General features: G+C 38.8%; 1 protein-coding gene and 2 long non-coding RNA genes across 6 annotated transcripts in view; 1 reads left to right on the top strand and 2 right to left on the bottom strand.

Annotated features, from left to right (window-relative positions):
- Positions 1-27,171, top strand: LOC133664980 (solute carrier family 22 member 4-like). Its single transcript, XM_062070097.1, has 11 exons — positions 1-421; positions 6,738-6,920; positions 12,798-12,901; positions 15,751-15,905; positions 15,977-16,148; positions 16,221-16,344; positions 16,408-16,508; positions 22,781-22,995; positions 23,747-23,929; positions 25,873-26,008; positions 26,109-27,171. The coding sequence occupies exons 1-11, from the start codon at positions 215-217 to the stop codon at positions 26,179-26,181; spliced, it is 1,653 nt and encodes a 550-aa protein (XP_061926081.1). The 5' UTR covers positions 1-214; the 3' UTR covers positions 26,182-27,171.
- LOC133664989 (uncharacterized) lies at positions 6,721-14,386 on the bottom strand. Its single transcript, XR_009828667.1, has 3 exons — positions 14,336-14,386; positions 12,775-12,904; positions 6,721-6,848 (listed from the first exon to the last, which is right to left on the bottom strand). It is a non-coding gene; the product is annotated as an uncharacterized LOC133664989 (long non-coding RNA).
- LOC133664987 (uncharacterized) overlaps positions 16,369-27,983 on the bottom strand; it is an 86,186-nt gene continuing 74,571 nt past the window's right edge. For 2 of the 4 annotated variants that reach the window (XR_009828664.1, XR_009828661.1), the window contains exons 7-8: positions 25,858-26,031; positions 22,625-22,989 (exon numbers count right to left, since the gene is read on the bottom strand). This is a non-coding gene — a long non-coding RNA (uncharacterized LOC133664987). Of the gene's footprint in view, positions 16,456-22,556; positions 22,990-25,857; positions 26,032-27,983 lie in introns of those variants that run through there. The other 2 variants (XR_009828663.1, XR_009828662.1) reach the window with 2 other exon arrangements.

The raw sequence follows: 27,983 nt of genomic DNA, 5'->3' as shown, positions 1-27,983 counted from the left end.
CGCGCGGCAGGAAGAAGCTTCTTTTTAATCTTTGCGTACTCCTCCGATACTTTGATTTGGGTCGGGCACTTATAAAGTTCGGATGGCATTTTCAAGCAGGTTTTGGGTCATGTGGGTGACAACAGGGCGGTGGCTGCTTTTTACGCAAACTGCAGTTTAAAGATGGAGTAAATCTTTTTTGAGGGAAAAATCTTCCTTTCCGGAGTGGGACAGAATGAGGAGTTACCCACAATGCATCGCCTTTCTGGGACAGTTCGGACGCTTCCAGCAGATTGTTTTCTTCCTGCTATGCATCAGCATCGTGCCCAACGGCTTCGGCGCCTTCACGCTGATCTTCCTGGCGGACACGCCGAGCCACCACTGCCGGGTTCCGGACGTCAACCTCACCGAGGACTGGCGCGGCGCTATCATCCCGGTCCGGGTGAGTCCAAATGAATTACCGTCAGTAATGAAGTGGCCACTTCCGCCCTGACTTTTGTGTGAATTATAAATGTATGTTGTTCAATAAAAAAAATTCTAAAATAAATTTAAAAAAGTATTCACCGTCAAACCCCCCCACACCCCCAAAAAATAAATAAATTAATTAATTTAAAAAAATAAATAAAAAAGTGCCGCTTCCGGGAACTAAATCCATCAACTATGTTTCCTTCCCCCCAGAAAGTCTGGTTTCAACCACTAAAAACGCCCCAAACACACCGCCGATTTCCCCCGAATTCAACGCAACACTTAAACATTTACAAAGCAACAAGCCAACCGGTGTGTTTCAGCATGTTTATCAGATTAACCGTAAACGTGGCCGTTTTTAAACGGAATTTAGCTCAGAGTTACGCGCCCGGGGGCGATCCTTTGATTTTGCATAACAGACACAAGGCAGGGCGGATAAACATGAGACTCATTGTTGTAAAACATGAATCCAAATTTAAATCTGTTTCATAACCTAATATCGCCAAAACAGCGCTCCTTGAATGAAAAACAACAACATTTATGAGGACATTTATGACAAATACTTTCAACCTTATTAATAATAAGATATTCTTCATCTCAGTATGTTAATAATGACTGAATTAATTAATTACATATTACAAAACTGTTGTGTATACTAAATCACAGATGTTATTTTATTATATAAAAAGGTCAGTAAATTATTCTATATATTTGTAAACGCTCTGAAGTGGGGAAGGGGTAGGATTAAACAAGCTTTGCTTCTTCCTACTCCTTTTCGGACAAGATGTAAAGTGAAATGATATGAAATTGTGTGATGTATTATACTGTAAGTGTGTTCATGTTCGAAATAAACTAAAGAAAGAAAGAAAGGAAAGACATATGGGAGTGATTTCCTGTTTGTTTTTGATGCTACACAGATGTTCAGTCTAAGAAGAAATAATGCTGTTATAAATTATAGATTTAGTTTGCCGCATGATGCCAAAATAGTTTGGCCCTTTCAATATTTTTTAGATTTTTTTTTTAGTTGAGTTTATTTCCAACATGCATGCATACATGATACATCACCATTTCCAGTTTCTCTATTCAACATGTTCGAAAAGGAGTAGGAAGAACCAGAGCCTATTTAATCCTACCCGCTTTTCCTTTACATAGCAGTTGCTAAAACTTTTGTTCACTTCCTGTTCTCAATTTATTCACTCCATAAGTAATAACAATAAAAATAAATAAATAATAATTGGTGAACTAAGTTATATTTCATATGGCGATATTAATGTTTGGATTAAATAAATTCAGAATGTTTATCATGATTCTTCTTCTTTGTACTTTGTAAACACTTTAAGTTTGAAGAGTTTCTTAAAGTGAATCATATTAGTGCATTGTTTGATTTCTTTGCTTAATCCATTCCATAATTGAATTCCACATACTGACATACTGAAGGTCTTAAGTGTTGTACGTGCGTACAAATGTTTTAAATTACATTTTTCTCTAAGATTGTATTTCTCCTCTTTTGTTGAGAATTGTTGTATATTCTTGGGTAGCAGATTGTAGTTTGCTTTGTGTATAATTTTAGCTGTTTGCAAATTCACTATGTCGTGGAATTTCAGAATTTTTGATTCAATGAATAAAGGGTTTGTATGTTCTCTATATCCAACATTAGTATTATTCTAACTGATCTTTTTTGTAACACCGTTAATGAATGAAGTGTACTTTTGTAGTTATTTTAGCCAAAACATTTAAAAAAGTGATGTGGTGCAGTCACACTATAAAGTAAAATCCTAATAATAAACAAAAACCGAGCCTTGTTTGTAAAAGCAGACTGGATCTCATTAGATGGCGCCGGTGTACGTGATGCTAACGTTAGCATGCTGATATACAAGTTAGCGTATTTCTAAGATGGCGCCAAGTATCAAAATATATCATTTTTAAGTTTAAACATACAAGATTAGCTAAAAAGCTAGCATAAAACTTTAGCATAAAGACATAAGAAAAGTTAGTGTACTTCTAAGAGGGCGGCCAAGTGTCAAAATCTATAATTTCGAAAGTTTAAACATACAAAATTAGCTAAAAAGCTAGCATAAAACATTAGCATGAAGACATAAGAAAAGTTAGTGTACTTCTAAGATGGCGCCAAGTATCAAAATCCATTAATTTTAGGTTTAAACAAATTCCAACCCTCAGCATCAAGGGTTGGAATTGGGGGTTAAATCACCAAAAATGATTCCCGGGCGTGGCCACCGCTGCTTCCCACTGCTCCCCTCACCTCCCAGGTGGTGATCAAGGGTGATTGGTCAAATGCAGAGAATAATTTCGCCACACCTAGTGTGTGTGTGACAATCATCGGTACTTTAACTTTAACTTAATATAATTACCGTATTTTTCGGACTATAAGTCGCAGTTTTTTTTCATAGTTTTAAGCAGCGACTTATGTGTGAAATTATTAACACATTACCGTAAAATATCAAATAATATTATTTAGCTCATTCACGTAAGAGACTAGACGTATAAGATTTCATGGGATTTAGCGATTAGGAGTGACAGATTGTTTGGTAAACGTATAGCATGTTCTATATGTTATAGTTATTTGAATGACTCTTACCATAATATGTTACGTTAACATACCAGGCACGTTCTCAGTTGGTTATTTATGCCTCATATAACGTACACTTATTCAGCCTGTTGTTCACTATTCTTTATTTATTTTAAATTGCCTTTCAAATATCTATTCTTGGTGTTGGGTTTTATCAAAAAAATGTCCCCAAAAAATGCGACTTATATGTTTTTTCCTTCTTTGTAATGCATTTTCGGCCGGTGCGACTTATACTCCGGAGCGACTTATAGTCCGAAAAATACGGTAGTTCAAAATCTAGCATAAAACATAAGCATGCTAACATTAGCCTACTAATGTAAGAAATGTTGGCATACTTGTAAGATGGCCTTACGTATCAAAATCCATAATTTTTAGGTATAAAAACATACAAAATTAGCTAAAAAGCCAGGTTAAAATGTTAGCATGCTAACATTAGCATGATGGCATTAGACAAGTTGGCATACTTCTAAGATGGTGCCATTGATTGATTGATTGATTGATTGCAGCTTTTATTAGTAGATTGCACAGTACAGTACATATTCCGTACAATTGACCACTAAATGGTAACACCCAAATAAGTTTTTCAACTTGTTTAAGTCAATCAATTCATGGTACAAATATATACTATCAGCATAATTAGGCTGACCATATTCTGAAATCCCAAAAAGAGGACATGTATGCGTGCCAAGGCGGGCAGCACGCCAAGGCCGGGACTAGGTGAAAATTTGCCAATGATACTCGAACTTGCTTTATAAATAATATATATTTTTAAATAAAGCATTTTTTCTCCTCTGTTGACAGCAGTGTTGGCGCTAGGAATTTTCAAAATGGGGTCCCACAGTAAATTTTTGGGGTCCCACTTTTTTGTAAGCGTTTTGAAAACAAATGACAAATGTATGCATTATCCTGTTGTATCTCACATTCTATATTGTGTTTTGGAAAAAGGTTGTCATAAACGTTACTTAATTCATTAAAAAAGATAATACAAAAGAAAACAAATGTGTATACATATGTAAATGTATTCAGTTATAAACATTCATTCACTTTCTTCTTTCCTTCATGGATCTAAACTTTACCACTGCTGCTAGTTTTTTCTATGTTTTTATTTAATAAGTTGTAGGTGTATTTATTTCAGTATAAACGTGTAAAAAGTGTTTTGCTTGGGTCATGAAATGATGATAATGGTGTGCCAGGGCATACATACATTTTATATTTAACGCTTAAATCCCTGGAGTCTACATCAACTTCACATCTATTCCTCATTTCAAAATGTTTTTTTTTTTTTTCTTTATGTTGTTTTTTGTTTGTTTGTTTTCCGCCCTTTTTTGTCAAACAAAACTATGTTTTTTATGGTAAACACACAAAATATGCAAAATCTTCCACCAAAAATATTTTTCAAAGTGGAATATTTGATGTGAAGTAATCGGAACCTTTGATAGGTCAATAATTCATAATAACATTGATTTTGATTCAATATTATGTTTAGAGCAACGACCGTTTGAAAGAAAAAAAAACAGCTTTGTTTTATTAGTCAACATTGCAACTTTTTCTAAATTACATTTCACCTTTAAGCTTTTTTATTTCACTTTTGTTATGTTTTTGTTTATTTTAGTAGTATTTTTAGAATGTGCCGTGGGCCTTTAAAACATTAGCTGTGGGCCTCAAATGGTAAAAAAAAATTTTTAAAAAATTTATAATCTGCGTCCTTTCTGATTTCAATGCGTTAAAAAGACACAAAAAGTGCGTTAACGCCAACACTGCTTGACAGTATAACAAAATAAGCCACACTTATATTCTGTAACATTCAGTTTTGGAAAAAAAAGTGCAGAGGTAGCAATATTAAAAATAACCTCTTGTATATAATGTAAACATAAATAATGCCTCAAAACAAGTTAATTAAATTTAAACAAAAAACAGCAGACAAGCTCTCGCCCTGCACAGCTGTTTTGTGCTTTGTAGTGTGGATATGGGCTTGTAGATCGTTGGCCCCTTTATTTGCCACAGATACATACGTTGCTGCTTTGCACACAGTGCATTCTGCTTCCCATGTGTCACGGCCAGGACGAAAACACAAATACTTTTCCGCAAATCATCCGAGAAGTTGCATTTACGTTTCGGAATTTCTTGTTCTCATGTCTGTCTCCACTCACTAGCTCTCTCGCTCTGTGTCTCTGCCCCTCCCTCACGAATGTTGCTACGTGCGCGCACCTTCAGTTTTTTTTTGTTTAACCCCTTCTTAACTTAACCCTGGACGTACACTGAAAATACACGCAACCCTAATTCAAAATGCCGGACATTTGAGGCATTTAAGAAACCCCGCCCGGACTCCCCCGCAAAAGAGGACATGTCCGGGGAAAAGAGGACGTATGGTCAGCCTAAGGATAATACAGTCATCACACAAGTTAATCATCAGAGTATATACATTTAATTATTTACATTATTTACAATCAAGGGGGTGGGGGTTAGGTTTGGTTGATATCAGCACTTCAGTCATCAATGATGATAAATGATAAATGGGTTGTACTTGTATAGCGCTTTTCTACCTTCAAGGTACTCAAAGCGCGTTGACACTATTTCCACATTTACCCATTCACACACACATTCACACACTGATGGCGGGAGCTGCCATGCAAGGCGCTAACCAGCAGCCATCAGAGGCAAAGGGTGAAGTGTCTTGCCCAAGGACACAACGGACGTGACTAGGAAGGTAGAAGGTGGGAATTGAACCCCAGTAACCAGCAACACTCCGATTGCTGGCACAGCCACTCTACCAACATCGCCACGCCGTCCCAACAATTATATCATCAGAGAAATGGACATTGAAACAGTGTAGGTCTGACTTGGTAGGATATGTACAGCGAGCAGTGAACATAGTGAGTTCAGAAAGCATAAGAAAAAGTATATACATTTGATTATTTACATTTGGTTATTCACAATCCAGGGATGTGGAGGGGGGAGGGTTAGTATCCAAAACCATGGTTTTTAGGTTTAAACAAACAAACAGCTAAAAAAGCTATCATAAAACATTAGCATGCTAATATAAGATACATTAGCATACTTCTAAGATGGCCCAGAGTATCAAAATCCATGATTTTAGGTTTAAACCTACATTAGCTAGAAAGCCAGGTTAAAATGTTAGCATGCTGACATTAGCATGATGACATAAGAGAAGTTGGCATACTTCATTCAGGAATTTCCTCATCTAATTACTGTTACAAGTGGTAGAAAAGGGTAATACAACTGAGTACCCATATGCAGTGGTCCCCAACCACCGGTCCGCGGACCGATTGGTACCGGGCCGCACAAGAAATTAAAATTTTTTATTTTTTTAATATTTTTTATTTTTATTAAAAAACATAAAAAACACAATATATACATTATATATCAATATAGATCAATACAGTCTGCAGGGATACAGTCCGTAAGCACACATGATTGTATTTCTTTATAAAAAATTTAAAACAAAAAACGAAAAATTTGTACCCCGGTCCGTGGGACAAATTTTCAAGCGTTGACCGGTCCGCAGCTACAAAAAGGTTGGGGACCACTGCCCGTATGGACCACAGCTGAAAAACATTTTTTGGCGGCCCAACAATGGGTTAGGAAACACTACTCTAGGCTCAAAGTGATGATGTTTCTGCATTTCAAGTCAACTATATACAGAAGTTAAACCAGCATGCTAACCTAGTCTCCGTGTGGCATGCAGGTGGTCGACGGCAAGCCGCAACCCAGCAGCTGCAGCCGGTACCGCCTGGATGTGGTCCGGAACCTCTCGGATATGGGATACAGTCCGGATCAGGACGTAAACCTCACCACCCTGGAGGAGGAGACGTGTAAGGACGGCTGGATCTATAGCAAGGACATCTACCAGTCCACCATTGTCACTGAGGTGAGTGGTGTCTCCTCCAACTTTTACAAAACAAGTAAAGCTGGTCCTGGGTCCAAGGCTGATTGGTAAGGAGTACGGAGGCTAAGGGGTCAGCTATGTTGTTTTTTTTAACAGCTCCTACAAAGATGCACTGCTTCTATATGTTTTGTCTAATTGCTACCAAAATTAAATCACGTATGAGCTCAACTGTGAATATTTTTGGTGTCCAGCTTGATAGACTCGCCAGAAAACATGGCATCTGTTGCTCATTAAACTGCCATACCATAAAAAAAACAGTGTGAAAGAGGACCTATGATGACTTGAATCTACATTAAAAACACATCTGTGCGGTCTAGATCAGGTGTTCTTAACCTTTTGGACCTCTGGGCCCAACTTTTTCACTAGAGGGGCCCAGGGCCCATTCAAATATTAACATAAATTAGTCATCTTACTCTTGATTTTAATCATATTCAATAATTATTAGAGATGTCCGATAATATCGGACTGCCGATAATATCAGCCGATAAATGCTTTAAAATGTAATAATGTAAATTATCGGTTTCAAAATGATCGGTATCGGTTTCAAAAAGTACAATTTATGACTTTTTAAAACGCCGCTGTGTACACGGACGTAGGGAGAAGTACAGAGCGCCAATAAACCTTAAAGGCACTGCCTTTGTGTGCCGGCCCAATCACATAATATCTACAGCTTTTACACACACAAGTGAATGCAAGGCATACTTGGTCAACAGCCATACAGGTCACACTGAGGGTGACCGTATAAACAACTTTAACACTGTTACAAATATGCACCACAATGTGAACCCACACCAAACAAGAATGACAAACCCACTTTGGGAGAATATCCGCACCGTAACACAACATAAACACAACAGAACAAATACCCAGAACCCCTTGCAGCACTAACTCTTCCGGGACGCTACAATATACACCCCCCCAACCCTGCCCACCTCCTCATGCTCTCTATGTCCAAAATTCCAAGCTGCTGTTTTGAGGCATGTTAAAAAAAATGCACTTTGTGACTTCAATAATAAATATGGCAGTGCCATGTTGGCATTTTTTTCCATAACTTGAGTTGATTTATTTTGGAAAACCTTGTTACATTGTTTAATGCATCCAGCGGGGCATCACAACAAAATGAGGCATAATAATGTGTTAATTCCACGACTGTATACATCGGTATCGGTTGATATCGGAATCGGTAATTAAGAGTTGGACAATATCGGAATATCGGATATCGACAAAAAAGCCATTATCTCTAATAATTATATCTAACCTACTTACAGTTTAACACGGGGGTCAGCTCTTTAGCGCCGCCCTAGTGGCCTAGTGGCTCCCTGGAGCTTTTTCGAAGATGTGTGAAAATGGAAAAATATTTTTAAAATTATATATTTTTTGTTTTAATATGGTTTCTGTAAGAGGACAAACATGACACAAACCTTCCTAATTGTTTGAAATCCCATTGTTTATAAAACATGCTTCACCGATGAGGAGGATTTGGCGAGCGCCATTTTGTCCCACTAATTTCAGAGATCCTTGAACTCATCGTAGTTTATTTACATGTACTGTATTTTTCGGAGTATAAATCACACCGGCCGAAAATGCATAATAAAGAAGGAAAAAAACATAAGTCGCACTAGAGTATATGTTTTTTGAGGAAAATTTATTTGATAAAATCCAACACCAAGAATAGACATTTGAAAGGCAATTTAAAATAAATAAAGAATAGTGAACAACAGGCTGAATAAGTGTACGTTATATGACGCATAAATAACCAACTGAGCTGCTCGATTACTGTTTTCTGCTGCATATTTCACTACTTCCAGCTTGTAACCTGCAGTATATGATTTCCTTTTCGGTGCCATTTTTGTTCAGCCCTTCTCAGTTTTTATAAGTTACCGCCAATGTTGAAATGATCAATTTTCATAGGTACGGAAGTAGTAAATTTTTCACAATGCACTCCTGCCATGACCCGCCCCCGCCAAATTTGTATTGGTTGACGTGTGTGTGTGTGTGACGATTGCTGATATACGCCTAGTCTCTTACGTGAATGAGATAAATAATAATATTTGATATTTTAGGGTAATGTGTTAATCATTTCACACACAAGTCGCTCCAGAGTATAAGTCCCCCGGCCAAACTATGAAAAAAACTGCAATTTATAATCCGAAAAATACGGTACAACTTTCGCCGGTGCTGCCACGGAAAGACGTGTTTTATGCCACTCCTTTGTCTCATTTTGTCCACCAAACTTTTTATTCTGTGCATGAATGTGCAAAGGTGAGCTTTGTTGGTGTTATTGACTTGTTGGAGTGCCAATCAGGCATATTTGGTCAGTGCATGACAGCAAACTAATCGATGCTAACATGCTATTTAGGCTAGCTGTATGTACATATTGCATCATTATGCCTCGTATGTAGGTATATTTGAGTTCATTTAATTTTACTTATGTCCTCTGTGTATTTAATTTATATTTGCATGTCTCATGACACGTTATCTGTATGCAATATTGGCTGCATTTCTGATAGTTTGTGTGCCATGTTGTTCCAGACCACAGCAAACGTTACCCAGCTCGCAAAGATTGTAATAAATCTATCCGAAGTAGACGGCCTGCCGTTTCCTTTAACTTGGACACACACATCTATAACTTTGGCCATTCTGAGCCAGTCATTTCCAGAATTTATCTCATCCTGTGAGAAGCCTCAGTTTTAAAAATGATTTCCAATGTTGCAAAAATGTATAGAATAAAAATTAAAATACAACAATTCTGTCAACGAAGAGTTGCATTAGCCTTTGATAGTAGGCTGATATAGATAATATAGACACTTACATCATGTGTTGTCTTCATTATAACACGTATAGAAGACTTTTAAAGTCATTTTGATAATAGGCTGATATAACTAATATAGACACTTACATCATGTGTTTTCTTCATTATAACACTTAATTTTTAGCGGCTTCAGACAGATTTTTTTTTGTGGAATTTTTGGTCCAATATGGCTCTTTCAACATTTTGGGTTGCCGACCCTTGGTTTAACAGGATAAATCTTATTAACAATATGTAAGCATGTGTTAATCATAATCAAGCCTTAGGTCAGGCTGATTACAAAATAAATACTAATCAAATTTACTGCAAAAGAAGGTACTGATGAAAATAAGTTGACATACAGTTATACCGTGCTAAAATAAATACATTCTAACTAAATGAATGATTTTAAAAAATGCTAAGAGTTTTTTTAAATAAACTGTATAAAATTTAAGTGCATCACCGCTTTTTAGTCATAATTTTTGCACTTAAGAAACTTCTATGACTTTAGCGCCAGACTTCTTCTGTTTGTTTGATATTGTCATTACTGCCTCAAGTGGTGGAAAACTGTATTACAACTATGTACCGCTGCGGCCCATATGGACCACGGCTGAGAAACAAATGTTTTGGCGGCTCTCTAGGGGGCGCTCACGGACCAATGAGTCCTACGGTTAAGAAACACTGTTCTAGATAATATGTATTGGAAATGCTTTTTTGTAGTTTTGCTACACAGTCACTTCTACAACTGGTTTTTTGAGTCTGTCTGCCAGCTGTTTGATTCTGGAGGCGCTCCCAGATTGCAAATTAAATCACGCCCTGTCCTCGCAAAACAGGTTAATCATTTATCCTTTCAAAATGTACACTATTTAAACATATCTTGAAGTTGTCACCAATATTTTTTCCCCAGACACCGTCGAAAATAATAAAGATGATATAGATTCACCCGGTCACAACTCTCCGATTGATTCAGACTCGTCATAAAAATAGCTGCATTTAGCAGCATTTATGTCACCGTATGTCGCACGTCGGTGTTGTTATGCACATGCCACGTTTAGATGAAAATAATATTTTATCTGATCTTTTGTGCGTTTTCTCATTGTTTAGAATGGAGCTTCTCCCCCTCTGGATAAGAGCTTGTGTAGCGGCTATGCACTCTCTTTCGACTCTTTTTCTTACTGTATCGCCTGTGGCACAAACACAGGTCGCCGGCATGAGAGACAAGCATGCTGACTACCGAGCTAAAAGATCGCGCTGCCAACCCGATAGCCAGCAGTGCTTGGCTTCGCTACACTCATCCCCCTAAACCCCTCTCTAATCCGGGTCACGGCACCACTGTAGTGGTTGTGTACTCACTCTTTCGGCTGCATTGTGTTTTTCCTACTTGTTCCACTCGGGGCATGCACCAAAGTTGCTGGCATGAGAGGCGAGTGTGCTGACTACCAAACTAAAAGCCTGATAGCCAGCACTGCCAGTGAGGTTATCAGGGAGTGAGGTTTACCAACGTACACATGGCCAAGCCTTCGTTACACTCACCACCCTAAACCTCTCACTAATCCGGGTCACGGCACCACTTTAGTAATTGTGCTTTTCCTATGTGTTCCACCTGGGGCACGAACCCAGGTCGTTGGCATGAGAGGCGAGTGTGGTGACTACCGAGCTAAAATCCCCATAGCCAGCACTGCTATCGGGTTGTCAGGGAGTGAGGTTTACCAACGTACACATGGCCAAGCCACACTGGCTAGCCTCCGTTACACTAACCCCCCAAACCTCTTACTAATCCGGGTCACGGCACCAATTTAGTAATTGTGTTTTCTTAGTAAGATACTATATTTTTTGGACTATGAGGCGCACTTAAAATCGTTTCATTTTCTCAAAAATCGACAGTGCGCCTTATAACCTGGTGCGCCTAACGTACGGAATAATTCTGGTTGTGCTTACTGACCTCAAAGCAATTTTATTTGGCACATGGTGTAATGATAAGTGTGACCAGTAGATGGCAGTCACACATAAGAGATATGTGTAGACTGCAATATGACGACAGTAAACAAAACCAAAACTTTAAATGTTCCATTGAAAATAAAGAACGTCACACACGGCACTCAAAAATCTGTCAAAATGTTTTAGTATGACTTTGAAGCCGCACCGCTTGATGGATTGTGGGCCCATTTCGGCTAACGTAGTCAGAGATTACTATGGTGTGTGTATAAGAACCGCTAAATGGCACCCATTAGCAGACATTATCGGGTGTTTTGTTTCACACTATTATGCAAAACCAACTATTCTTACCTTCTGGTACCTGCTGATGTGTATTTGAGATCTGCAAAAATCCAGAAAATTTGCGCAAGTCCGCCTCTGTAGTCCTTGCCAGTAAAACATAATATATGCAATATTTTGACCAAGGAACCACCATTACATGTTCCGTAGACCAGTGGTCCCCAACCTTTTTGTACTTGCGGACCGGTCAATGCATGAAAATTTGTACCACGGACCGGGGGGAGGGGGGGTGATGTTAAAAAAAAAATTTTATTTAAAAAAAAAAAATTTTGTCATAAAGAAATACAATCATGTGTGCTTACGGACTGTATCCCTGCAGACTGTATTGATTTATATTGATATATAATGTATATATTGTGTTTTTTATGTTGATTTTAATTAATTTTTTTATTTCTTGTGCGGCCGCGGCCCGGTACCAATCGGTCCACGGACCGGTACCGGGCCGCAGCCCAGGGGTTGGGGACCACTGCCGTAGACCACAAGGAAATGTTTTAAATTTAGAAAAAAATCATATGACTCCTTTAATGCGCCTTATAGTCCGGTGCGCCTTTTGTATGAAAAAAGACCTGAATAGACCCGCTCATCGGCACTGCGCCTTATAATCCGGTGTGCCCTATGGTCCAGAAAATACAGTCCACATGGTTCAGCCACATGGGATGGCCTCCCTTACACTTGCCTCATGTCCAAATAAGCGCTAAGTCTAAGTCAGAAAAGACTCAATCCACCATAGGTTCCCTTTTATATGTGTTATCGTTTTCAAACTACGCACCTCACCTTGGATTATGTCAATTTTTCAGTTCGACCTGGTGTGCGACCAAAAGTGGAAGAAGCCGTTCACCACCACCATCTTTTTTGTGGGCATCCTGATCGGATCCTTCTTCGCCGGACAGCTCTCAGACAAGTGCTGCAAACATTTCACTGTTTTACCAACTACTATACATGATTTACACTACATAATATCCAAATACACCATATATTCTCCAAGAATAGAGTACCACAGGGCTCTATCCCGAGTACAGCTCTGTTGTTACGCAGGTTGATTTACTGAATAATTTGAGGATTACATGATTGAACCGTTAGGACTAATTAGGTAATTAGGATAAATAAGTAATTACATTGAAGTGTGTGTTTCACAGCGTAATGAAAATATAAATCTACTGTATCTAGCGGTAGTTGTATTCGTATGAATACATATATATGATTAAATTAATATATTCAATTTTTACATTTAAATAAAACACCAAAGTGAACAGATTTTCAGATATTTGTATTCCATCGGCAGTCATTCTGCGCACTGAAAAATGAAAGCTTGTGGGGGCTATATCGATATTTTTCATTTTCAAAACCAATATATAGGAATATTTTTAAACTTTAGGGTTCCCTCAAAATTTTGTCTTAGGGACCTGGAAGGATCTCAGTCATAGAAATATTAAATAGTCATATATAATTTTTTTCCCATGCTTAAATCACTAGATCAACTTCATATCTGTCAATATTAAGTTTTGTTTATTTATTTTGTCTGCCTTTTTTGTTAAAGCAAACCCTGTTTTTTATGGCAAAATCACAAAATATGCCAACCTTGAATAGGGCAATAATTTATAACATGGATTTTGATTAATTATTATTTTTGAGCAATGGCAGCTTTGTGGTATTAGAGACAATGTTTTAACTTTTTATCACTAGATGCCACCTGTTTGCTCTTTTGTTTTTTTATAAATAATTTTTTTGTAAAAAATTAGCTGTGTGTTGCAAATGGTCCCGGGGCCACATTTTGGACACATTTGTTCTATTTAGTTAAGTAAATAAAAATATTTTTGCATATACAGTATAAGGTTTATACTGTACATGCAAAATATTTCTATAGCAGGTGTCAAACTCTAGGCCTGGGGGCCAGATCTGGCACGCCACATCATTTTATATGACTCAAACCACTGGAATATACGGTACATCAATAAAAGTACCTTATTTTTTCTTTCTAAATGTATTCGTTCTTCCCACTTTGACAGTAAAAAAAACAAAAAACATACTGCATGAAATTGTCTACCTTTCAAACATTGATACTATCCAATATTGCAATAAATATAATACATACCGACAATTTTCTTGGTCAAAATAAAAATAAATACTTAAGTATCTGCATGACTTATGATTTCCAAGCAAATTATCTGTGACGCTTGGGTCGCATGATACCAAAGATTGTGATTCAAGATGCAGAAGGTAGCAGGAGACAGTGTGCAGGTATGAGATATTTAATACAAACAAAGACAAAAACACTTAGGTACATGTCAACAATAAGAAAATGCACAAAAACCTAGGACTCTGCAGAAACACTTACTTGGAAACCTCAGAAAAGGGAACAGCGTTCAACAGCATCCATACAGATAACAATCTCCAAACAAAGACCGCGGCGCCAGCTGGACTTAAATAGTAAGACTAAACTCAAAACAGGTGCGGTGGGAAACAAAATAAAGCTGCTGCAGGACACTCGAAAAAGGAAGTGGAACTACAAAATAAGTGTGCAGGACAGGAAGTCAACATTAAACATGGAAAAAACACTAACAAACTCCAAGTAAGGCACGGCCTGACATCCATTCATCAAATTGTACACAAAAATAATATAGATTGTACGGTAAAATTTACGGTGATTTTTTTAGCATATTGTTTTTTTTTACGGTAAAATACTGTCGACTAAGCTAACCAGTCTTTTACCGTAAAATCGATCTAAAAAAAATGTTTTTACGGTGTATTACTGTATATGGAAAAAGAGTACCACATTATTTTTACGGTAAAAAAACTAGCAGCTCAGTTGCCAGTATTTTACTGTAAAAAAACAGTGGTCGAGTTATTTTCTATTTACAATAATATGCTGTAAAAAAAACACTATTAATTTTACAGTAAAATTCTGGCGACTAAGCTACTGTTTTTCTATTTACCGTGTGTAACATGTTGTAAAAGAAAACACTGTATGTTTTACAGTAAAATTGTGGCATCTGAGCTGCCGGTTCTTTTACAGTGTATGTCAGGGGTGTCAAACGTACGGCCCGAGGGCCGGATTAGGCCCGCAGACAGGTTTTATCTGGCCCCCGGGATGAGTTTGCTAAGTATACAAATTAAGCATTTGAATGAAAGAAACTGCTGTTCTAAATGTGTCCACTGGATGTCGCAACAGCAATTATTTATATCTTTGTAGATGATGCTACATATGTACAAAATAAACCACATGATGTTAGTACATCAGTCGAGGAAAATGAGCAAACGAAATAAATAACATCCTGTAATTTGATTTGGATATAATTTTTTTTATCTTGATAGATGGAAAATTAACACCAAAGAGTTGACTGATGAACATTATCACATAATTTAGTCAGAAAATATAAATAACGACAAACAAATATAGAATACTATTAACCGCAACATGTAAGTGTAAAAAAACCCCAACATCATTATGATTTGTACATTTTCAGAATGTGCTTGTTCTATTTTTAAACAAAGAAAACAATCGGAAGTTGTCTTTATTTTTAAGTTATCGTGCTGTGATTTCACCAGTTCGGCCCTTTTGAGAGTAGATTTTTCTCCACGTGGCATCCGATCTAAAATGAGTTTGACACCCCTGGTGTATGTAAATAAATCTTAATAATCAAATGCAGAGGCAAATACGTGTAACTGATGGCAGCCATAACTGCAATGTGGCCCTCAATGAAAACAAGTTTGACACCCCTGTTCCGCAGTAAATAATCCTTTGTGCTGCAGATGCGGAAGGAAACCCATCCTCTTCGTCACTTTGGCTCTCCAGACCATCTTCACCTTCATTCAAGTCTTTTCCGTGTCCTGGGTGATGTTCACCATCCTCCTGGTCATCAACGGTTTGGGACAGATGTCCAACTATATGGCCGCTCTGGTCCTAGGTACCGTGCACCTTTATCTCCATGTTTTTTTACCGTAATTTTTATGTTCCACGCGGGATGTGTGTGTGTAGGAGCAGAGATCTTAACAGGCAACGTTCGCCTGCTGTATTCGTCGTTGGGAACTTGCTCCGGATTCGCCGTAGGCTACATGCTGCTGCCGGTTTGTGCCTACTTTGTGAGGGACTGGAAAAATCTCCTGCTGGTGCTGTCCGTGCCCTGTCTGGCCTTCTTCCCTTTCTGGTGGTGAGTGAATCATTTATGAGCTTCCGCGCTTTCAGAGGTCGGCCACAGCTTCCGTTTCACCCTCCCGTGCAGGTTCATCCCGGAGTCTCCTCGGTGGCTTCTCTGCCAGGACCGGGCCGAAGAGGCGGAGGCCATCATAAGGAAGGCGGCCAAAATCAACAAGGTTCAGGCCCCTGGTGTCATCTTCGAAGGCTATGTAAGTAGACCTGAGTTCCTGGTATAATCCAGCAAGTAGTCACACCCGCTTCCGGTTTATCAGGTGGCCAAGGCCAAGACGGACCCCAAAGAGCCACACAGCATCTTGGACCTGGTCAGGAACAGCAACATTGCTTTCATGACGGTCATTCTCTGCTACGTGACGTGAGTACACCAACTTTAAAGGCCTACTGAAACCCACTTCTACCGACCACGCAGTCTGATAGTTTATATATCAATGATGAAATCTTAACATTGCAACACATGCCAATACGGCCGGGTTAACTTATAAAGTGCAATTTTACATTTCACGCCACACTTCCGGTTGAAAACGTCTAGATATGATGGCGTATGCGCGTGACGTCAACGGTTGATACGGAAGTATTGTGACCCATTGAATCCAATACAAAAAAGCTCTGTTTTCATCCCAAAATTCCACAGTATTCTGGACATCTGTGTTGGTGAATCTTTTGCAATTTGTTTAATGAACAATGGAGACTGCAAAGAAGAAAGCTGTAGGTGCGATCTGTGTATTAGCAGCGGACTACAGCAACACAACCAGGAGCACTTTGAGGATAGCAGCGCTAGCCGAACGACTTCACCTAGACTTCTTCCGTCTCAGGGCCGCCAACCGCATCAGTGATCGGGTGAAGTCCTTCGTCATACCGTCGATCGCTGGAACGCAGGTGAGCACGGTTCGTAATGAGCAGATGAGAGCTGGCGTAGGTGCAGAGCTAATGTTTTTAGCCCAGCTCTGTCGCGGTTCCGTAGCTAATTTAGCTTCAATGGCGTCGTTAGCAACAGCATTGTTAAGCTTCGCCAAGCTGGAAAGCATTAACCGTTTATTTACATGTCCAGAGTTTGGTAGTATTGTTGATCTTCTGTCCATCCTTCCAGTCAGGCACTTATTTGTTTTGTGTCTATATGCAGTAAATCCCGATGCTGTCACGTTAGCTCAGTAGCTAAAGAGCTTCACCGATGTATTGTCGTGGAGATAAAAGTCACTGTGAATGTCCATTTCGCGTTCTCGACTCTCATTTTCAAGAGGATATAGTATCCTAGGTGGTTTAAAATACAAATCCGTGATCCACAATAGAAAAAGGAGAGAGTGTGGAATCCAATGAACCCTTGTACCTAAGTTACGGTCAGAGCGAAAAAAGATACGTTCTGCACTGCATGCTAGTCCTTCACTTTCACGTTCCTCATCCACGAATCTTTCATCCTCGCTCAAATTAATGGGGTAATCGTCGCTTTCTCTGTCCGAATCTCTCTCGCTGCATTGTAAACAATGGGGAAATGTGAGCAGTCCTTCCTCCGGTGTCGTCACGCTACTTCCGGTAGGGCCAAGGCTTTTTTTTATCAGAGACCTAAAGTTGCGAACTTTATCATCGTTCTATACTTAATCCTTTCAGCAAAAATATGGCAATATCGCAAAATGATCAAGTATGACACATAGAATGGATCTGCTATCCCCGTTTAAATAAAAACATTTCATTTCAGTAGGCCTTTAAAGTCAAATGACGGCATCCTACTATCACTATCAGTGTTGGCGCTAGGAATTTTCAAAATGACCCCATCAAGTCATAAAAATGGGGTTTCCACAGTAAATTTTTTGGTTCCCACTTTTTTTGTACGCGTTTTGAAAACAAATTATAAATGTACCTTATTTTTCGGACTATAAGTCGCACTTTTTTTCATAGTTTGGCCGGGGGTGCGACTTATACTCAGGAGCATACTTGCCAACCTTGAGACCTCCGATTCCGGGGGGTGGGGTGGGGTGAGGTCGGGGGTGTGGTTTGGGGCGGGGGGCGTGGTTAAGAGGGGAGGAGTATATTTACAGCTAGAATTCACCAACTCGAGTATATATATATATATATATATATATATATATATATATATATATATATATATATATATATATGTATGAAATACTTGACTTTCAGTGAATTCTGGCTATATATATTTATTTTATTAAACATATAAATAAAATAAATACTTGAATTTCAGTGTTCCGGAGGCTATCCAGTAGATGGCAGTATTGTCCTGTTTAAGAGTGTCACAACATTGCTGTTTACGTCAGACAAACTGCTTTACGGTAGACGAAAACGTGACTGCTGTTGTTGTGTGTTGTTACCGCGCTGGGAGGATGTTAATGAAACTGCCTAACAATAAACCCACATAAGAAACCAAGAACTCGCCCTCGATCATTCTACAGTTATAACGTGATTGGGCAGGCACGCTGTTTATATCGTGGGAAAGCGGACGTGAAAACAGACTGTCGCCGCTGTCCCCACTCAGGTCCGCATGGAGCTGGAGGGGGCGTGGCCTCCAGCTCCGGCTGAAATCCGGGAGTTTATCGGGAGAAAATTTCTTCCGGGAGGTTATCGGGAGAGGCGCTGAATTCCGGGAGTCTCCCGGTAAAACCGGGAGGGTTGGCAAGTATGCTCAGGAGCGACTTATGTGTGAAATTATTAACACATTACCGTAAAATATCAAATAATATTATTTAGCTCATTCACGTAAGACTAGACGTATGAGATTTCATGGGATTTAGCGATTAGGAGTGACAGATTGTTTAGTAAACGTATAGCATGTTCTATATGTTATAGTTATTTGAATGACTCTTACCATATAATGTTACGTTAACATACCAGGCACGTTCTCAGTTGGTTATTTATGCCTCATATATCCATCCATCCATCCATTTTCTACCGCTTATTCCCTTCGGGGTCGCGGGGGGCGCTGGAGCCTATCTCAGCTACAATCGGGCGGAAGGCGGGGTACACCCTGGACAAGTCGCCACCTCATCGCAGGGCCATGCCTCATATAACGTACACTTATTCAGCCTGTTGTTCACTATTCTTTATTTATTTTAAATTGCCTTTCAAATGTCTATTCTTGGTGTTGGGTTTTATCAAATAAATTTCCCCCAAAAATGCGACTTATACTCCAGTGCGACTTATATATGTTTTTTTCCTTATTTCTTATGCATTTTCGGCCGGTGTGGCTTATACTCCGGAGCGACTTATACTTCGAAAAATACGGTAGTAAAAGTTGGTTGCTGCAAGTTGACTTCCGGTAATTGAGCCAGTGTTTACGTTGAACTAATCACTCAATTACCGAGCACCTGTTCGTCAAATAAAGCCGATATACCCTTCGTTGTGTTTGCGTTTAGACGGACACTTTTCTCTTCTTTCATCTTTTTCCACGTATTGTTGCCTTTTGGTAGTAAAGAAGTTGAGCAAGAGCGGGATGGAGCTTCTATTGTTTGGACATTGGAAGGTGGGCGGATCGATACAAACATTCATCGTATCGATATCAAGGGAAGTAGCAGTGTTTGCTCGATATTTATCGATATTCATCACTTCTTTTTTGTTGTTGTTTATTCTCCGTAACAATGTGTAATTAGTTATTAATATGTTACGTTAACATACCAGGCACGTTCTCAGTTGGTTATTTATGCGTCATATAACGTACACTTATTCAGCCTGTTGTTCACTATTCTTTATTTATTTTAAATTGCCTTTCAAATGTCTATTCTTGGTGTTGGCTTTTATCAAATAAATTTCCCCAAAAAATGCGACTTATACTCCAGTGCGACTTATATATGTTTTTTTCCTTCTTTATTATGCATTTTCGGCCGGTGCGACTTATACTCCGGAGCGACTTATAGTCCGAAAAATACGGTATGCATTATCCTGTTGTATCTCACATTCTATATTGTGTTTTTGGAAAAATGTTGTCATAAACGTTACTTAATTCATTAAAAAAATTATACAAAAGACACTTGTGATTTAGGGCTGTATAAATAAACATTGATTGATTGATTGATTGACAAAAGAAAATAATTTTTTATGCATATGTAAATGTATTCAGTTATAAACATTCATTCACTTGCTTCTTTCCTTCATGGATCTAAACTTTACCGCTGATGGTATTTATTTCTATATTTTTATATAATAAGTTGTAGGTGTATTTACTTCAGTATAAAAGTGCAAAAAGTTTTTGCTTGGGGTCATGAAATGATGATAATGGTGTGTGCCAGGCATACATGAATATGACAAATTCAATTGATTATTCCTACCTGGCATCAGTAGTTTAAAAACCACCACATCTACACTTTCATGACAAATAATGCCAACAAACGTACAATTTTGCAAGTTAGTTTCAATGTCATTTAATACAGTGGCACTCAATGCCTCTAGCATTTCATCTCTGGCTTGGTGATGGCCATAAACTGTGTGTTCCCCTTTAAGTATGGCAGTATGTGGGGTGAGTGGTATGTAAGTGAGTGGGCAAGTTAGGAGAGGGAGCACTAGCATGTTCAGGAGTGTTAATAGCATGGTGGATGTCCACTTGGCTTTGTGGAAAACATAAATAAAGAGTTGTAACAAATCGACGGCCTCGTCATTCCGACCAAAGAGCGGAACTGTAGGGAGCCAAATTGGAGGGTGCTTTTTGGTGCCTGGTGAGGCTGGATCTTTGAAAATCAGTGCACCCGGTGGTAAAGGTTTTCTTTTTCTTAGCCTGTTTACATGGCGTGCAAAACATCTTTCCATCTTCATGAGTGAGCCATTTGCTTGAAGCTTTGCTTCTTGGGTTTATTGCTCGCCATGACGAAAACAATAACACGCGGGAGTCCAAATACCGGAAATGCAGTGTTTGTGATCGATAAAACTTTCCGCGAATCAAAATTTAAGAAATTTACCGGAAAGTGCATTACTTTGAAGTCGACCAATAATTAATAATAATTAATAATTTGACCCGGCAGAAAGCGATAATCGATAAAAAAACCAACCAAAAACAAGAAAACTGGGCGGTAAAAAAAATATATAAATTTGCGTCCGTGGGACGCGTGGACTTCCGGAAACTCGCATCTTTTCTGATTTCAATGCGTAAAAATACACAAAAAAATTTGTTAACACCAACAGTCACTATATATAGTATTATGGTTATTATTCAAAGGTAAATTATTGATTGATTGATTGAAACTTTTTTTAGTAGATTGCACAGTTCAGTACATATTCCGTACAATTGACCACTAAATGGTAACACCTGAATACGTTTTTCAACTTGTTTATGAATTCATGGTATAAATATATACTATCATCATAATACAGTCATCACACAAGTTAATCATCAGAGTATATACATTGAATTATTTACATTATTTACAATCCGGGGGGTGGGATGTGGAGGGTTTGGTTGATAACAGCACTTCAGTCATCAACAATTGAGAAATGGGCATTGAAACAGCGTAGGTCTGACTTGGTAGGATATGTACAGCGAGCAGAGAACATAGTGAGCTCAGATAGCATAAGAACAAGTATATACATTAGAAATACATTTGGTTATTTACAATCCGGGGAGGTGGGATGTGGTGGGGGGAGGGTGTTAGTCAGGGGTTGAAGTTGCCTGGAGGTGTTGTTTTAGTGCGGTTTTGAAGGACGATAGAGATGCACTTTCTTTTACACCTGTTTGGAGTGCATTCCACATTGATGTGGCATAGAAGGAGAATGAGTTCAGACCTTTGTTAGATCGGAATCTGGGTTTAATGTGGTTAGTGGAGCTCCCCCTGGTGTTGTGGTTATGGCGGTCATTTACGTTAAGGAAGTAGTTTGACATTTACTTCGGTATTAGGAAGGTGTAGCGGATTTTATAGACTAAGCTCAGTGCAAGTTGTTTTACTCTGTCCTCCACCCTGAGCCAGCCCACTTTGGAGAAGTGGGTTGGAGTGAGGTGTGATCTGGGGTGGAGGTCTAAAAGTAACCTGACTAGGATGTTTGGAGTCTAGATTTGAGGGTTTTGGAGGTGCTAGGGTACCAGGAGGTGGAAGCGTAATTGAAAAAGGGTTGAACAAGAGTTCCCGCTAGAATCTTGATATATTGTGTGACATTCTTACCATTTTTCATTTATCATCAAACATCTACTGTAAAACAAAATAACATGACTATAGTAAAATACACAATATACATTAAGATAATATTTAGGCCTACACATTAAATGGGAACTGCACTTTTTTCTGGAATTGTGTCTATCATTCACAATCCTTATGCAAGACAAGAACACATGTTTTTCTTTTTTTATACATTCTAACTCATAAATAAATGCTAGAAAAAGTAAGCTAACAATGGAGTTAATGGGAGTTAATAAGCAGAATAAGACTAATAATTCAAATGTATTTGTAGTCTGACTTTGATCATCTGAGACCTTCAGTCGCACGTTTTGTTGTCCTCCAAGTGTTGGCTTGCAGTAAACTGACACTGTTATACAGGTACGACATACCTGTTAGTCTTCTTTCTGTTTATTCATCTCAGGTTTTCCCACAGTAGAAAAGCATCCACATAGGTAACAGCTGATTGTGTTGTGGGAAAACGCCCTCTAGTGGCCAGATGTTGCCATGCCGGTGGCGTAAGGTATATTTCCTGTGTCCCCAGCTTCACCATGTCGGCAGGATACTACGGCATCTCCTTCAACACCACGCAGCTCCACGACAACACCTACCTCAGCTGCTTCATCTCCGGCGCCGTGGAGCTGCCGGCGTACGTCTCCAGCTGGCTGGCGCTGCGCTACGTCTCGCGGAGGCTGTCCGTCATCGGCACCTTGGTGCTCGTCGCCTTAACGCTGTACGTCATGCAGCTGGTGCCTGAAGGTAACACAGGAGCTGAGTTCAAATACTTTGCAATTCTACCCCGGACATATACAGCGTCAACCGCTTGCAATCAAATTAGTTTTAAATATGCACCCAGCAAAAAAAGTTGTCACAAGAAGTCATCTTTGACTGGACTTTTTAGGCAATTTGATACTAATATGTATACAAAAGGGTTCTCACTGCTCATCAAAGGCAAACATTAGCATTTCAGATTTTTTTTTAGTGTGTGGGGTAAATTTTTTAGATAGATTTGGATGATTTTTTTTGGGTCAAATTACTTTTTTACAACACCATTTACAGCTGAACCTCCATTTATGAACTTAATTGTTTCCTGAACATGGTGTGTACACCGGAAAGTTGGTATATTGAAGCAGACTTCTTCATAAGAAACAATGTAAACATTACTAATTGGTTCTACCCTCGACAAAAGTTCCCATTTTAGTCAAAAATGCACACTCTGAAAACAATAATGTATATATGATCTGTATTATACTAATATATATATTTAGATATATATATATGTATACATATATATATATATATATATATATATATATATATATATATATATATATATATATATATATATATATATATATATATATATACATATGCATATATACATATACATATGCATCAGTTCATGCTCATAGACTTAAGACTGGTCAGATCTGGTCCACAACTGAGATGCCAATGACCTGGATGAATGAGAACATTCATAGACATGCCCTTGTTTGTTTTTTTCTTGTAGGTTATTCCAGCCTGTCTCTCCTGTTGGAGATGGTGGGCAAGTACGCCATCACCACGGGTTACGGCCTGATGTTCGCCTACACCACCGAGCTTTACCCGACTGCGCTGCGGAATACGGCGACCGGAATATGCAACACGGTGGCACAGATAGGCAGCTGCATCACGCCTTACCTGCTGGAGCTGAGTTGAGTCCGACCTTTTCGTTTCAACAAGAAACAAGATATAATTTCCAAAATACATGCACACAAAAGGAATGATGACAATGAATTTTCCACTAATTGACGTTGGAAAAATGTTATATGTACAAACCCCAATACCAGTGAAGTTGGCATGTTGTGTAAATGGTAAATAAAAACAAAATACAATGATTTGCAAATCCTTTTCAACTTATATTCAATTGAATAGACTGCAAAGACAAGATAGTTAACGTTCAAACTGAGAAACGTAGTTATTTTTTGCAAATAATTAGCTCATTTTGAATTTGATGCCTGCAACATGTTTCAAAAAATCTGGCACAAGTGGCAAAAAAGACTGAGAAAGTTGAGGAATGCTCATCAAACACTTATTTGGAACATCCCACAGGTGAACAGTCGGGTGCCATGATTGGGTATAAAAGCAGCTTCCATGAAATGCTCAGTCATTCACAAACAAGGATGGGGCGAGGGTCACCACTTTGTGAACAAATGCATGAGCAAATTGTCGAACAGTTTAAGAACTGATTGTATATATCTGTATCACGAATCAATTTAAGTGGACCCCGACTTAAACAAGTTGAAAAACGTATTCGGGTGTTACCATTTAGTGGTCAATTGTACGGAATATGTACTTCACTGTGCAACCTACTAATAAAAGTCTCAATCAATCAATCAAAACAACATTTCTCAAAGAGCTATTGTAAGGGATTTAGGGATTTCACCATCTACGGTCCGTAATATCATCAAAAGGGTCAGACAATCTGGGGAAATCACTGCACTTAAGCGATGATATCACAGACCTTTGATCCCTCAGGCGGTACTGCATCAAAAAGCAACATCAATGTGTAAAGGATATCACCACATGGGCTCAGGAACACTTCAGAAAACCACTGTCAGTAAATACAGTTGGTCGCTACATCTGTAAGTGCAAGTTAAAACTCTACTATGCAAAGCGAAAGCCATTCATCAACAACACCCAGAAACGCCGCCGGCTTCACTGGGCCCGAGCCCATCTAAGATGGACTGATGCAAAGTGGAAAAGTGTTCTGTGGTCTGACGAGTCCACATTTCAAATTGTTTTTTGAAACTGTGGACATCGTGTCCTCCGGAACAAAGAGGAACAGAACCAATCCGGATTGTTATAGGCGCAAAGTTCAAAAGCCAGCATCTGTGATGGTATGGGGGTGTATTAGTGCCCAAGGCATGGGTAACTTACACATCTGTGAAGGCGCCATTAATGCTGAAAGGTACATACAGGTTTTGGAGCAACATATGCTGCCATCCATGCTACGTTATCATGGACGCCCCTGCTTATTTCAGCAAGACAATGCTAAGCTACTTGTTACAATAGCGTGGATTCATAGTAAAAGAGTGCGGGTACTAGACTGGCCCGCCTGTGGTCCAGACTTGTCTCCTATTGAAAATGTGTGGTGCAATATGAAGCCTAAAATACCACAACAGAGACCCCCGGACTGTTGAACAACTTAAGCTGTACATCAAGCAAGAATGGAAATTAATTCCACTTCAAAAATTGGTCTCCTCAGTTCCCAAACGTTTACTGAGTGTTGTTAAAAGGAAAGGCCATGTAACACAGTGGTAAAAATGCCCCTGTGCCAACTTTTTTGCAATGTGTTGCTGCCTTTAAATTCTAAGTTAATGATTATTTGCAACAAAAAAAAAATAAGTTTCTCAGTTCGAACATTAAATATCTTGTCTTTGCAGTCTATTCAATTGAATATAAGTTGAAAAGGATTTGCAAATCATTGTATTCTGTTTTTATTTACAATTTACACAAAGCGCCAACTTCACTGGTATTGTATTATGCTGGTCATAAATAGAAATAATCTGTTCTAGGGTCAAGCTGAGATCATCATAATGATAAAATAAGTTTATCAGAGGTAAAAAATATAAATGTCACCTCTCGTCAACACAGGGTCCTACGCCAAGTTTCTTCCGTACATCGTCTTGGGAAGTTTGGCGGTTTTGGCCGCCCTCGCCACCATTCTCCTTCCTGAGAGTTTTGGGCGACCTCTTCCTGACAGCATGCAGGACATACGCCAGAGGGAACGGTACGTCGCCCTCACGTGTTTTCCTGGAAAAGGAAGTACATGTAAATCGTTATTTGCATATTTAAATCATGCTAAAGTACACGGTTGTGTTTTCCCGCAGCATCAAGTGCCCCTGCATGCCGCAAGCTGGGACTCCTGTGACTGTGGTACTTATGGACAATGCCAAAGCATGAAATGTAACATACACACTACTGTAGGGGTGTAACGGTACGCCATCAAAACGCCTGCGTTCATTTTTTGCGACAGTCACAACAAGCATAGCAAGCAAGCAAAATAGAAAACTGCATAGCTTTTGTGCAAACATTGTTTTTAAAAGTAAACCAATAAACTGCAAACAGCTGCCAGGTAATTTTACAATAAACAAAATCTTGTGAAATGTAAAAAATGTTTAGTCATATACCGCATTTTCGCATCGGATTATAAGGCGCACTGCCGATTAACGGTCTATGTTCGATCTTTTTTCATATATAAGGCGCACCAGATTATAGGATGCATTAAAGGAGTCATATTATTATTATTTATTTTCTAAATGTAAAACACTTCCTTGTGGTCTACATAACATGTAATGGTGGTTCTTTGGTCAAAATGTTGCATAGATTATGTTTTACAGACCGTCTTCAAGCCGCTTTCTGACAGTCACTTCCGAATTTACGTGGCTCACCTTCGGCAGCGTCTTCTCCCCGTCATCTTTGTTGTAGCGGTGTAGCGTGCAAAGACGGGAGTGGAAGAAGTGTCAAAAGATGGAGCTAACTGTTTTAATGACATTCAGACTTTAATTAAATCAATAATGGAGCAGCATCTCCTCATCCGGAAACAACAACGCCGGAAATGTGTCCCGTGAAAAACCGGTTCCTTGGGTGAATAATGTAAACTCATTACACCGGTATGATTTAGCGCTTTCATGGCAAGTTTACTGACAGATATAAGTAAGAACTTTACATCACTTTATATGAGAACATGGCAACTGCGGAGGATGAATGTCACATAAGAAGAAGATAGAGAAAAAGAAAATCTTATCGACTACAGTGCGCAATTTTTCAGGATTTATGCAGATCCCAAATACAGATCAGCAGGTACCAGAAGGTAAGAAAAGTTGCTTTTGCATAAAATTGCGAAACAAAACGCCAGATAATATGTCTTACCTTATCATACTTGCCAACCTTGAGACCTCCAATATCGGGAGGTGGGGGGGGGGCCCTTGGTTGGTGTGGTGGGCGTGGTTAGGGGCGTGGTTAAGAGGAGAGTATATTTACAGCTAGAATTCACCAACTCAAGTATTTATATATATAGTCATACCAAAGACTATAAAAATGGGACCCGTTTCCCTCCCTGCTTGGCACTCAGCATCAAGGGTTGGAGTTGGGGGTTAAATCACCAAAATGATTCCCGGGCGCGGCGCCGCTGCTGCCCACTGCTCCCCAAGGGGATGGGTCAAATGCAGAGGACAAATTTCACCACATCTCGTGTGTGTGTGACAATCATTGGTACTTTAATCTTTAATATATATATATATATATATATATATATATATAAATACTTGACTTTCAGTGAATTCTAGCTATATATATATATATATATATATATATATATATATATATATATATATATATATATATATATATATATATATATATATAAATAAAAGAAATACTTGAATTTTAGTGTTCATTTATTTACACTTATACACACACACACACAACACTCATCTACTCATTGTTGTACTTGAAAGTACAATGCTTTGTTAAGGGTTGAATTGTCCATCCTCTTTCTATTCTCTGTCACTATTTTTCTAACCATGCTGAACACCCTCTCTGATGATGCATTGCTGTGTGGCACGCACAAAAGTGCTTTCATCAAATGCACGAGCGTGTGGAATCTTCCATCTCTCCCTAGCATGGCCCAAAACCGGTCAATCCTTGCTTCCTGGGGAAGATCTTCCCTGGCAAGCAATTGGTACTCCAGTACTTGTACCCGG

The sequence above is a fragment of the Entelurus aequoreus genome, linkage group LG14 (assembly GCF_033978785.1).
Source record: "Entelurus aequoreus isolate RoL-2023_Sb linkage group LG14, RoL_Eaeq_v1.1, whole genome shotgun sequence".
Taxonomy (NCBI): domain Eukaryota; kingdom Metazoa; phylum Chordata; class Actinopteri; order Syngnathiformes; family Syngnathidae; genus Entelurus; species Entelurus aequoreus.
This window is presented reverse-complemented; position numbering and strand designations above follow the sequence as displayed.

Bases quoted from the DNA above. Each gene is read 5' to 3' on its own strand.
- LOC133664980 (XM_062070097.1), top strand. From the start codon at position 215: ATGAGGAGTTACCCACAATGCATCGCCTTTCTGGGACAGTTCGGACGC. The intron at 12,902-15,750 runs GTGCTGCAAACA...TTTGTGCTGCAG, and splicing joins GCCGGACAGCTCTCAGACAA to ATGCGGAAGGAAACCCATCC. The intron at 16,345-16,407 runs GTAAGTAGACCT...CCGGTTTATCAG, and splicing joins GTGTCATCTTCGAAGGCTAT to GTGGCCAAGGCCAAGACGGA.